Raw genomic sequence first — 13413 nt, forward strand, 5'->3', positions numbered from 1 at the left:
TGACCCTAATTTCTCAACTTACCCAATTTCTCTAACATTAGGTTTTTCTCCCGTTTTTACCCTTATCTTAGGATAAAATAAAAACATAGGTGGCGACTCTGTTATTTAGGTTATTTAACTTAAAATTTAAAGCCGGTCGTAACAACCGACAATACAGAAAGTCTGCATCTTTGGGCGTATAATACCCGACCAATAGTGTTAGTTTCTCATTCTTTGTTCATCTAATCTCTGTTTCTTTTGTGTATAGCAAAATTTTCATATAACCTATTGTTTTAATTTATAGAGCACACTGGTTGCTGCTTGCTATCAACCCTATAAGGGAAGTCGTGTATTATCTGAATTCGGTAAATGGTGAATGGACCAATTATCCGGCCATGAAGGACATCGTTGATTTGTAAGTGGGATCGTTCTAAATATATATTCGTGTATATTTATATATTTACTTATTTGTGGGATTGATCTAAACATATGCTTTTATATATTTGTTAATTAGATCAATACAAGTGTTCCGAAGTCAACGGGACGCACAGGTATCCCGAACTAAATCTAACAACATTACTTGGATCCAAGTGCAGGTACATTATTTTTCACAATGCTGCTTATAATATATTTATGCTACTTGATAAAACAAGACAACTATAGAATCTTATTTGTTTTTCTATGTAGTGTCCGCAACAGCGAAACAGTTACGATTGCGGATACTTTGTATTGAGGTTTATGAAAGAAATCCTTCAGGCAAATCAATTAGAGATTCCGCTCACGGTATGAATTTATAACTTAAGATAATTTCATATAATTTATTACATTTAACTAAATGTATCATTCATATTTTGTTTTTGTTTTGTAGTACCTTGACGAATTCCGTGTTGCTGGGTACCCGAAACTTAAGTTGGAAGAAATAAAAGAGGATTTGTGTCAATTTTATATTAAGCGCTTTTTCATGTAGGATTTGTGTCGATTTGAACTATAATATTATTGATGTTGTAATGATGTATATATATAATTTTGGATATTATAATGGTATTATATTAGTATATATATATTGTCTTACTGATGGCTGAAATAATATCGTCGAAAATAAATTACAGGTCAAAAATATTACAGGTTGAAAACATATTACAGGTCGAAAATATTACAGGTCGACTGGGAGGATTAAATTACAGGCTGCACATTAAAATAACTCATTTAGCAACGAAAGCGCTTTTAAAAAGCGCTCTTAAAGGCCCACCTACTAAAGCGCTTCTTTGTAAAAGCGCTGCCAAAGATTAATAAAAAAGCAAAAAAAATATAAAAAAAAAGCAACATACGAAAGCGCTTTTGGAAAAGCGCTCTTATAGGGGGGCTATCAGAGCGTTTTTTCCAGAAAAAGCGCTCTTAAAGCCCACCCTATAAGAGCGCTTTTCCAAAAGCGCTTTAGTATGTTGCGTTTTTTTTTGTTTTTTTTCTCACAGGGCGTCCTATCACAGCGCACTTAAAGGGGGGCCTACAAGAGCGCTTTTTCCAGAAAAGCGCTCTTAAAGGGGGGCCTACAAGAGCGCATTTTCCAGGAAAATCGCTCTTATAGGGGGGGCCTACCAGAGCGCTTTCAGAAGCGCTTTTGTTAGCTACGCCAGCGCCATCTTTCACAGCGCTTTTAAGCGCTTTTAAAGCTCATGAAAAGCGCTTTTAAAGCCCTTCCGTGTTGTAGTGATGGTTTAGTATGTTATTTTTATTATAAGTCCAATAGTAGAACATATATCATAAATGGAGAATCAATGTAAATCATTCTATTTATAATAAAAAGTATATTTTTAATTGATTTTTTAGAGTCTCTTTAATTTACAAGATATATAGTCTGTTTCTTTCCTTTTTCTTAAAATAGTTTTTATAATATTATATATTTTTATTCGAAAAAAATGTACAAAAAATTTGTTGAATAGAAAATTAATTTAAATAATTATTCTTAAAATTTTATTTAAATATTTAATTCTTTTGTTATAATTTTTTTGAATATTAAAATTTTAAAAAATCACTTCAAATTAAGGATATTTCAAATATATATTTTTTAAATTCATTTTTGAGATACATATTTTTAAAAAAATGTAATTTTGACTATATTTATATTTATTTTTTTGGTTGTCGAAACTAACTTTTTTTAGAATCAATAAACTTCATATATTGATAGCCAAAAAAAACAATACATTCAAAACAATTACTCGGATTCATCTAAGCAAGAGTATTTATAACCCGGACCTGATCAAACTAAGGCAACAAAAGTTTTTATATATACTAAACTTTGGTTTGGATCACATCCTGCAATCAATAATATCTATTATATTAAATTTAAAATACAAAAACAAATTATTCTTTAAAGATAAAACAAATTAGCTCATAATAGAGATAAAAATAATAAAAATTAAATAAAGATAAAACATAATAATATTATAATAAACTTATTTTATCATTTGATGCACATTTAATAAAAAAATAATATTATTATTATTTTATATATATTTTATTATCATATGTATATTGATTTCAAGTCCGTCTTAAATTTTTGGAGGCACGCGTAGGTTAATCGTCATGGTTTAACCGTGACAAGACAATTAGGAGTTATATTTAGTCATGGTTTAACTTTAATAAACCTATCATGAGACCCTATTTAGTCACCATTTAACTACAATAAATTTGAGATCCTGCATTAAAGTCGATCTTATCCACCCTCAAAGACGGCCCATACTAATGCCGAACACAATCCTCCCTGTATAGTTACACAAGACAAAACAAATTCCTAACAAACTAACATTAGTCATTCTCAATCCTTACTAGTTACTATAAACTATTATTTTATATATTTGACACACATTATTTTTATCATATGATAATAAAATATATGTTATATTTAAATTACAAAATCACTCTATAAACATGTTTCTTTGAATGTTTGGTGTTTTCCATCAATCATAAGATAAACGGTCAAAAGTATGCGGGTGTAGATACATGGATTAGATGAGAAGCAGTGAATCATTTCCTTATATACGTTTCAATTTCAGACATGTGGATGGATAGAACATGAAACAGGATTCCCTCCGATAAAACAAACACACATACATTAAACCGAAACATCCTTTGTTGTTGAACTCAACACAACACAACACAAAACACAACAATGGCTTCAACTTCAATCACATGCATCACTCACCAACCCATCATTTCAAATTCCAAATCTCTAATCACTTCAAAAATCTCAGTTTCTTCTCGGTTTCTTGGCGTCAGAGTGAAGAAACTTGGATGGTCAAGCTCAAGTATCACCTCTAGAATTGGACCTTCGAATGGTTCAAGATTCACAAGCTGGTTCAAGTTTGGGAAGAATGGTGTTGATGCTGAAGGGGCTGGAATTTATGGTAGCCAGGCTCGTGATGATTTTGATAGAGATGATGTTGAACAGGTAAATGGGAAAGTAGAAAAATGATAACTTTACTGTTTGGTAAGGTGGAAAATTTGTGATTGCAAGTTTGTCATAGTTTTGCTTTTGATTCTAGCATAGATAGTCATTGTTGTTTGTTTTGTTCTTTCATTAGGAGTTTATAGTAACTAGTAAGGAATGAGAATGAATGGTGTTAGTTGTTAGGAATTTGTTTTGACTTGTGTAACTATATATGGAGGATTGTGTTTAAGCATAAGTGGAGGACGGTCTTTGAAAGCGTGCAAGGCGGACTATCGCATATCGCATAGGGTTTAAAATTTGTCACGATTAAATTGTGGCTAAATAGGACTCATATAATACTTGTCACAATTAGACTATAGTTAAACAAGGTCCATATTTATTTTGTCGGAGTTAAACTCTGGTTAACATACATAGAGGGTCTCAAAATACTTAAGACGGCCCTGCATAAGTGGTGTGTGTGAACCCTGAGAGTTGGCCTATTGGTGTGAGTGTGACATGAGAGTGTACTCCTCTTATCTCTCATATTCGAATCCTTATAAGTGCTAACGATCGTTGTGTTGAATCAGTCTATACAAGCTTTAAATGGCCTCCGCGAATGGACGGTGAGATTGATCCCTTTAGATTAGTCGACGTGGACCGTGAGATTGATTCTTTTGGATTAGTCGGTCTCAATACCCCGTTACCAAGTTTTCAGAAGAAAAATGGTGCTGAAATTGCTGTGAATCATGATTTGTATTAAATCTGTTTGCTCCCAACTCAAAATTACCACTGATTAGACCTTCATTTTATAAACAGAAAATATCACATAAGAACATCTATAAGGATCATGTTAAATTTTTCAACACTAACAAATGATTTAGTTTTTTTCTCAAAATCATACTTTTGTTTCTACATGAAACCATGAGAGAGGATTAGTTCATCTGCATGTTGTGTCATTGACAGAAATTTTCTATTCTGAATTCTCTATACCAATCCAGTAAAAAAAATTATATTTATATATGATATTCTTTTGCAGTACTTCAACTATATGGGAATGCTTGCAGTTGAGGGAACATACGATAAAATGGAGGCTCTGCTAGGCCAAAAGATCCACCCTGTCGACATCTTACTGTTGTTAGCTTCAACAGAAGGCGACCTGCCGAAAATCGAGGAACTCTTGAAAGCGGGAGCGAAATATGATGTGAAAGATGCAGATGGAAGAACGGCGTTGGATAGGGCTAATGCTGAAGTTAAAGATTTCATTCTTAATTTTTCAGTGCAAAAAGCATGATTAGTTTAAGTTAAAGATTTGATTCTTGATTTTTTTTTCAGTGCAGAGAGCATGATTAGTTTGTTCAACTATATGTCATTTGAGCTACAGGGTTGTTTAGATTATGATAACTTTTGAACTTTGTTATTTCACATGTTTTGGCCTTTGGATTCATCATTAGCATGAAGTTTATGTCACTGATCATTCTCATGATTATCATGAACATACTAATTAAGAACAGATAACATTCATAAGTGCCCCTACAATTTCAAGGGAAAATATGGTGATTTACTCTATTGGATTGGATATAATGAAGAGAAAAAACTTCTGCCAGACAAATATTTCATCAGATATAAAGTATTTCATTGTTCTTGTACTTGAAAAGATTGGCGCTTAAAAAATACTATCCTTTGGATTTACATCAGTAAATATACTAGCAAGTGAGTGTGGTTTGTCATCTTTTGTTTGATCACTTTCATGTCCCATGAAATGGAATGCCTTAGTATTGCTAGTTAACATAGAAGCACTACTTTGCACACTATGTGATGCTAATGTAGGATTCTTTATTGACATAAATGCCACCTTCTTTGAACCAGAATGAAGTTTGCCACTGGTTGAAGACTTCGGTAGTGCATGCAAGTCACCCTCCGGTGAAGATTCGCAGATAATGGCTTTTGTGGTAGAATGCTTTTCTCCTCCTTCCTCACTACTAAACACAGTCGTCTCCTTAACCTCTTCAATTTGCATCGAGCTTGTCAACGATTCGGTATTCATATCCTTGACATGAGGAGGATCCTCTTCAGCTGCAGCTGCAGTATCAGCTTCGCCCCTCTCAGGCTCAAGGTCATCTGCACATAACAATTTACCATGTTTAATCATATCCTTGACATTCTTTTTCTCAAACTCTCAACTTATTGAACTTACTGAACAATTTAATTATAAAACAAGACATTTATTATAAAACAATGTTAACAAGACATTTGTTACAAAACAATTAATTGTAACCAATTGAACACTGCACCAAATAAGTAAATTATTCATACAAATAAAGAACACCAAGTGGTTATGGAATCGCGGAAATGAAACACTGATAGGAATGGATTGGACCCCACAAGTGATGATGGGGATGTGTTAGTTAATAGAGACATTGTTGGGCCTAAACAATGGAGGGTGTATGTGAGAAAGAATAAGAAAGTGAATTAATTGGGTAATTGGCCCAATTAATTAGTATTCTCCATATAATTAGGAGTTGGCTCAATTAGTTAGATTTTATTCCGCAAATAATTAGGAGTGGCTTAGTATGTTAGTTTTTATCATCCAAATAAATAGGAGTTAGTTCAGTTAGTATTCCCCATATAAATAGGAGTGTATGGGGCAGTAGTTAGGAGGATTATTATTTTCTGTTTTCTTCATTAGGGTTTAGGCAGTGAGAGAATTATTTCTCTGACTGAGGAGCAGCAGCTCTGGAATTCTGTTCTGTTTTCATATTCAGTAATAAAATAACTTTCTCCATTACCTCTGTTCTATCAAACACCATGGTTCTTACCCCCAAGAATAGACTCGATAGTGTTGTAGTTGACACCTGATGTGTGAACAGAAAGATTTCCACCAGAATCCCCGTTTCCTTGACTTTCATTCTCTCTTTTATGCTTCCTTTCGTGTAGTATATACTTATCTGATTTCCAGACACACTCTAATGTAACGCAATCATCATCATTACTAACAGGATAGTACTCTCTAAACACCTGATTCAGTAGTATACATCAGAACAGATGAAGAAATAATAGATTAGCATGTAAATTATTATTTTCGATACATACTCGTGTATATGCAAAAGTATAAACGGCAGAGAATTTAGTGGTACTGGTACTACAATTTCAAACTAACCTCTATTCCGTTATGAGTTATTTTTACTGATTGCTTCTTTTTGGACAGGGAAGAAACCATGTTGAACAAATAAACAACATCAAGTAATATCTGCACAAGGAGATCAAAAAGCTCACTCAAGATAAATGCACAATTACATAAATAGAACATAACTTCTTCAATAGCACAAATTCTTCAATTTTACAGGATCAAATAATATCACTTGTACTTTATAGGTAAATTACAAATAACCTCAGCATCAGAGTTCCACATTAAACAACCTTCAATTTAACTAGGATGGAACCTTGATTAAATTAAATTATAATACATAAAACATGGGAGACTTACTTGTTGAACCAAAACACGTAGACGAGCTAGCAAAGCCATAATTGTCACAGAAAGTCCCATAAAAAAGGATCGGGCAAACAAAACAGATATCTCACTGTTAAATTGTCAAGGAAAGAAATTTTACATGGAAATCTTAACAGATTACTCAAAAAAGATGTTCAAGAAGCATGCACTAAATGATACTGGAACTGGCCGTGGTAACAATTTCTAGCCAAAATATACAGAAAAAATATGTGACTCGATGACTAGTAATTGAATTAGATAACTATAGCCACAAGTTTTGGAAAATGCTTCAGAAACTCAAAACTTTTGCGATTTTTTCTACCATAAAACGTTGAGGTTATCAAGTATGAAATAAGGAGATTCTGTTTCCAATTTCAACAAAGTTTTGTAACAAATAACAGAGATGCAAGGGGGGAAACATCAACAAAATGGGCTAAAAGAATGAATCAGCTTATAAAAAATCTACCCATGGAAAAAGAAATTAGGTAATACCGCCTAAATTTAAGCATGTAAAATCCTAATGTTGGATATTGCAATTACTGAGAAAAAATATGAAAAACAAATAATAAACTCGTACAAATATGCACTTTGTAAGACAAATTGGTACCTAATTACATATATTATGAAGTAAATGCAAAAGGTTTACGTTCCTTATTATACCATGATCAAACTTTTGCCAATCAATTAAACCCAGAGCATATAGTATAAATGAATATATCATTATAATAGAAACCACATGATACAGATAGATCACATGAAGAAGGATACGTTGCAGCCTTCAGCATTGGTTCAACCATCTGCACAGAATAAAAAACAAAACATGGATTGACATAAGAGAAAGAAATATGGAAGAAATAAGCAATCCAATGTTAAATATATCGTTGCTCAAAGGGGGGAAATCCTAATTAGCATCTGATAGGGACTTGAGTATTATGAGGTGTTCAAGTCCCGCTTCAAGGGAGGCTTTGCCAAACACTTGAGCACCACATTATATGCAAGCCTCTATCAACATCAATTAATGTGTTGAATCATCAGTCATATACTCTATGCATGAAAAAACGTAAGCAGATAATGAGCCAGCACAGTAGAAACACGACGATCTTAATACACTACTATTGAGCCTTGAATCTTGAAAACAGCAAGAGAACAACTTAATAATATTGAACTGCAATTTCACCTCTTCTAGTAGTCGTGCAGATCCTAAAAGACGCTCCAAAAAATTCAGCTTCTCATCATTATATCTTCTTCTTTTCAAGCTGTCATGAAACAAATATTATAACCAAACCAACAAGACCAGACCTATAATAACCTCACATATTGATGGAGAAAATTCAGCAGAAACACATTTTAGAAGGCAAATAACAATATGAACGGAAAGAAAGAAGCAACATCGCAATCAGTTTACTCATGCTGTCATGCAAGAGAGTTTTCCATCTCTCATAAGACTATAATTTTGTGTGATAATCTTGTCTATAGTATGGGTATCACATCGGTTTACAAGAAAACAATAAATTGTCACTTCCAATTTTCGTAAGACCTTGTACAATGAGAATTTACAATTTTCCAAGATTTTCCACTTTGCCTTGCATGCTATTGAAACAGGAAGAAAAAGACATACTACACAATATGAAACAACAACAACCACCCAATCTTATCCCACTAAATGGAGTCAGCAACATGGATCAAATTCTGCCATAATGTTCTATCCAATTTATTAATCTTGACTCTTGAGAACTTTTTTAATAGTTTCTCTAGTTTTTTGTCTTTCCTCCATCTGATATACTCTCCTTATAACAGAATCTACGGGTCTTCTCTCTACATGTCCAAACCACCTAAGTCTATTTTCCACCATCTTTTCTACTATAGGTGCCCTCCCCTACAGTCTCTAATATTGTCATTTCTAATCTTATCTCGTCTAGTTTTGCCACACATTCAACACAACATCCTTATCCCTCTGCACACAAATTTTGGAAAAATCGAAAAAACCTGAAAGAAATAATATAAACCTACCTCTCTAAAAGATGAAGCTTCTGTTTCGGTCTATCATCTTTGATAACATTGAAACACGATGCTACAAGCTCCTCCAAGTTCACCAACCGCAGAAGCTTCAAATCCCTCCTAACCTAATAACCACCGCAAAATCCACAATAACTCGTAAAAACACATCACATACATGTAAAAGCAAATTGTAAACACAAATTTCAAATCCTTGAACACTGACTCCAGTGTGCATACCTTCAAAAGATGCTGGAAGTAGGAACAACGGCGGTGCTGATTCTTATTCTTGTAAACCAATCTTTCAAGGATACCGTACTCGCATTGCAGCTGCGGGAGCATTGATGTTAAGCGTCCCTCAACCGTTTCGAATTCAGTGTTGTCCATAGAGTCCTGGTCGGTCGAGGAGTAAATCTTCAGCGCCTTCGTTTTCCGGCCACCGTGTGCCGCGCCGTGTGGTTGAGTTCAGTTGTTTTTCGTTTTAGGATGCTACAGTTTTTTTGGTTTATCAGGGTTTTCAATTGTTATCATCAATCAAACAATGTTTTAAAAGTCGGATCGGTTCGGCCGGTTTAACCGGGTCGACCGGGAAGATGGTCTGATCGAGTCAGTTTGGACTAAGAATAAAATTTTATCCCATATCTCATCATTTATCCTCCTATTCCTATAAATTATGAATTTGGATCAAAATATTTATGTAAATATTTAGATCTTAAAAAACATTTACTTTTTACTCATTTCATTTTAAATATTTATTTGAAGCAAAAATTATATATTTGAATATTGATTTTAATTTTTTTTTTTTTATTAGAAACAAATACATGCAAGATGCCTATAAAAAAATCTTACATTAATTTTTTTCAAGATTCAATAATTTGAAGATTTAAAATCTAGATCTTCATAGAATTTGATTTTTATTTAAATCTATAGAAAATTTGATTTTAATTTTAATTTTGAAATTCTAGATAAATAATGTAATATTTTGAGTAAACAATATAAAAATTAATTTTGAAAAAAAAAATAATTTTATCCATCGGTTTTCTAGATAAACTGAGATATAAAATATGTTAGTTTTGAAAATAATAAAAGTGTTGTAGCTGAGGTTCAAACTCATGTGCATATAACTTTATCACTTGAATTTTAAATCACTGAGGTATTAAGTAATAACTTTCATGACGCTCTTCGTTACCTCGCTTCTTTAGTTGAGGCTAAATACATTTTGCGTCCGACATATTATGTGTTTTTTTAGTAGTGTTGACTCCACCTCCTTATTTTACGAGGTAGGAACATAAGTTAATTGCATTCTTTTTATAAAAAAAAATTTTATGTTTAAGAATCACAATAGATTCGAATTCATGATTAATGCTTAATCTATAACAATATCTATCATATCATTTCATTAATAGTCTGTTTGGTAAGACGCATTTTTGAACTTATAGCTTATAGCTTATTTTGCTAGCATATGACATACTTTTCAGACGCTAGATTGATGTTAAGGAAGGTTGAAATGGTGTGGTTTCGTGTGTTTAGATTATATGGAAAGCGAGAAATAACAGGTTAGAAATTTGTGTTGAAAAGATGGCAGAAGATGCTCCCTTTGAATTGGTTGTGAATTAAATGTGATAATATCCATGTTAAGGTTTCGCAATGGTTCTAGAATCCTAAAGCTTGTTTTGGAATTAAGAATGAATAAAGATCTCATATCAATAAAAGGTTGACTTAGGCTGGGAGTAACAATTATCTCTTGGCTATTTGGTCTAACAGTTCGGTTGTCGACTTTGCATGTTCAAACTATCTGTTGGCTTGGCGCTTCACCTACTTTACAAATCGTCAGCGTGTAGAATTCGAGTGAAGAGTCAAAGTGGTCGCATTGGAAGTGTCTTCGTATAAAATCATATAACATTATTGGAGTTTGGATTTGTTTCAATAAACATGAATTCATGGATTTGTACCGTAGGGGCTGATGCTATAGCAGGGGGTTTATCTGTGGTTCTAGAGCTGTTGGGATTTGTACATCAATCGAGTTTATCTGGTTAGCATCGACGTTATGGTTTAGGTTGGTGTACTGTGATACTTAAGTTGTAATTCATTCATGTTTAATTCAACTGTTATTGTATCTTTGGCATGTCTCATGCATAGTGTTAATAATATTTTGATGTTTCAAAAAATAATCAATTAGACCACTGTAATTTTAACTAATTACACAATAATTCTAAGACATACAATATTATATTAGTGGCCCAAAATTCTAACATTAGATATTAATGTATAATATTTTTATTTAGTTTTCAATACTTTTTAATATGTGTGAATTGCTTAATTATTACGTGGGGCCAAATTTACCTTCAAAGGGTCAAAATAAAAATATCTGAACCTAACTTTGAAGCAATCATTACGAGGGGCAAAGTCATATAAATGCATTTATTCAAAAGCTGGAAAAGTCCAAACAAATAAAACAGCCAAGTATAAAAACTTATATTCACACACACATATATTCAAAATTAAATTATACCAGCCAAGTATTCTCTCTACTCTAAATTCTAAATTGTTTAGAATTTATTTCAATATTAAAAAAAAACGTACTTGATTTTATATAAAATTATCCCTTTATTCTAAAAATATTTTTATTAATAGTATATACAAGAAAAACAAAAAGAAATTAAAAAAAAAAAAAAAAGAGAGCTATAATATTAGAGATAAAGTATTAATATTTTATTTATATTGTAAAATAAGTTAAAACAATTTTTTCATAAATGACTTATAATTTAAAATTATTAGAGACTCTGTTTGTTTCAAGGTTTCAAATTATATTCCTTAGAATAGTATTTCCAGGATTATTATTTCTAGGATTATTATTCTCACTTATGTGTTTGGTAGAAATCGAATTTTTTTAGAAATAATTGTAAATTTGTTTAATTTAAAATTACAAAGAAAAATAAAAATAAATGTGATTAGTAGTGGGAAGTTATAGTTGGTTGAAATTATTCCCATGGGAATGTTATATTCCCAGCCTTTAAGCCTTAGAATAAAAATAAAAGAATCATGTGTAAATAAGATTCCTTGGAATAAAAAGTTTTTTGGAATAATTTTTTAAACTTGAATCAAACATAGGAATCTTAAATTTCCATAGTCTTATTTCTGGAAATATTTTTTCTAACCTTAAAACAAACGCACCCCTAAAAAAGAAAGCATTTTTACCCTAACACGTCTCGTCCCGTTCCAACCAAGAAAAGATTAGTTATTTATCATTGATCATGAAGATAAGGAAAATTTGTCAAGACCAAAGGTCGGAGTCATTATTCCTAATCCATTCGCTCTTTCATTTGATTTTGTTTCATTTGTTCCAAATTTCTATGTGATTCTGCCATAACTGAAGCATCATATTTTAGGAGATGATTATAAGAGGAATCATGAAATGTTCTTGAACAGAAAATGTGCTCAGAAATAATATATGTTACCAAGGAGGCTAAGACATCTTTGGAAAAGAATTTTATGCGAGCTTTTGAAAATGTTAATCTACATAGGTTCAGGGGTTTGAGTAAGAAGTATGATTTATATAATTTGAATGCATTTTATTATAATGCAAAGGGCAAAACAATTGGTGTGGAATACGAGTTCAAAGGAAAATTCGTTACATTCACGTATGTGGACTTTCTCGAAGTTCTTGGGTCGTAGAACAAAGGTGTTGAGATATATCCTCAAAATTATATTGGTGAGTTCAAGGATATTGTGTTTGTGGAATTCATATCGAAGACATTGTTCAGAGGTCACTTAGACGTTTAAAATTTCCAAATCAGTTGAATGAAATGCGAAATGCGAATGCTCCACTAAATTATAGGCAAGATTCTCTATTGGAAAACAAGAAATTGGGCAAGAGCAAACGACACTGATTTGTTCTTAATGTGGATTTTATTCATTCATCCAAAGGTCAACCTGGTAAAATTCATCATCGCTAGATAATTATTTGGAAGGCAAATTCAAATCGTCCTCTTTTTTACACATCCTTGATTCAGATTATTCTTGAGAGGAACAACGTATCTTCTACTAAGTCTAAGCTCTTGGAAGCTCTGGAGTTGTTTGAAAATCATGTCGTCAATAAAATGTGTTATTATTGGGATAATGAAAACATATACTATTATTAGGATAATTCATCGCTGCTAAAGAAGCTCTTGAAAGTTTTGTGCCTTTGAATGCACCCGTTTCTTCATTTATTGCTACTTATGATGGGTTGACTCATGCAGTCAAAGCTTATTTTAACAGTTGTGTCGATCAGATTATTATTGATACCCGAGATATGGAAGAGCCCCATATTTCGTGTGAAGTGTAAGTAGTTGCAAAAACTTGTACAAGGGAAGTCAGTTAGGAAGAAGCTGTGAAAGCTTGAGAAGATCGGCTTACTACTTTGTTAACTTCAGGCAAGGAAGCAATATCTTCTCCAAATGGTTCAAATTTGGCTTTTGACTTATCTAATTATCCAGCTGATGACCAGTTCCTCTCCGACCTACCTCCATTTTAGCATGCATAC

General features: G+C 32.4%; 2 protein-coding genes across 2 annotated transcripts; one reads left to right on the forward strand and one right to left on the reverse strand.

The window, feature by feature from the left end:
• Positions 1–3055: 3055 nt before the first annotated feature.
• LOC131593323 (protein LHCP TRANSLOCATION DEFECT-like) lies at positions 3056–4850 on the forward strand. Its single transcript, XM_058865787.1, has 2 exons — positions 3056–3427; positions 4443–4850. The coding sequence occupies exons 1-2, from the start codon at positions 3149–3151 to the stop codon at positions 4695–4697; spliced, it is 534 nt and encodes a 177-aa protein (XP_058721770.1). The 5' UTR covers positions 3056–3148; the 3' UTR covers positions 4698–4850.
• A 137-nt stretch (positions 4851–4987) lies between these two features.
• LOC131593322 (uncharacterized) lies at positions 4988–9416 on the reverse strand. The gene is made up of 8 exons (XM_058865786.1): positions 9129–9416; positions 8904–9016; positions 8071–8149; positions 7662–7690; positions 6891–6984; positions 6564–6653; positions 6223–6421; positions 4988–5524 (listed from the first exon to the last, which is right to left on the reverse strand). The coding sequence occupies exons 1-8, from the start codon at positions 9273–9275 to the stop codon at positions 5070–5072; spliced, it is 1206 nt and encodes a 401-aa protein (XP_058721769.1). The 5' UTR covers positions 9276–9416; the 3' UTR covers positions 4988–5069.
• Positions 9417–13413: the final 3997 nt, after the last annotated feature.

The sequence above is a fragment of the Vicia villosa genome, linkage group LG3, assembly GCF_029867415.1.
Source record: "Vicia villosa cultivar HV-30 ecotype Madison, WI linkage group LG3, Vvil1.0, whole genome shotgun sequence".
Lineage (NCBI taxonomy): Eukaryota > Viridiplantae > Streptophyta > Magnoliopsida > Fabales > Fabaceae > Vicia > Vicia villosa.

Coding starts and splice junctions, on each gene's coding strand:
- LOC131593323 (XM_058865787.1), top strand. CDS start 3,149: ATGGCTTCAACTTCAATCACATGCATCACTCACCAACCCATCATTTCA. Junction 3,428..4,442: donor ATAGAGATGATGTTGAACAG/GTAAATGGGAAA, acceptor ATTCTTTTGCAG/TACTTCAACTATATGGGAAT.
- LOC131593322 (XM_058865786.1), bottom strand. CDS start 9,275: ATGGACAACACTGAATTCGAAACGGTTGAGGGACGCTTAACATCAATG. Junction 9,017..9,128: donor ACTTCCAGCATCTTTTGAAG/GTATGCACACTG, acceptor GGTGGTTATTAG/GTTAGGAGGGATTTGAAGCT. Junction 6,985..7,661: donor CCAATGCTGAAGGCTGCAAC/GTATCCTTCTTC, acceptor ACAATTTAACAG/TGAGATATCTGTTTTGTTTG.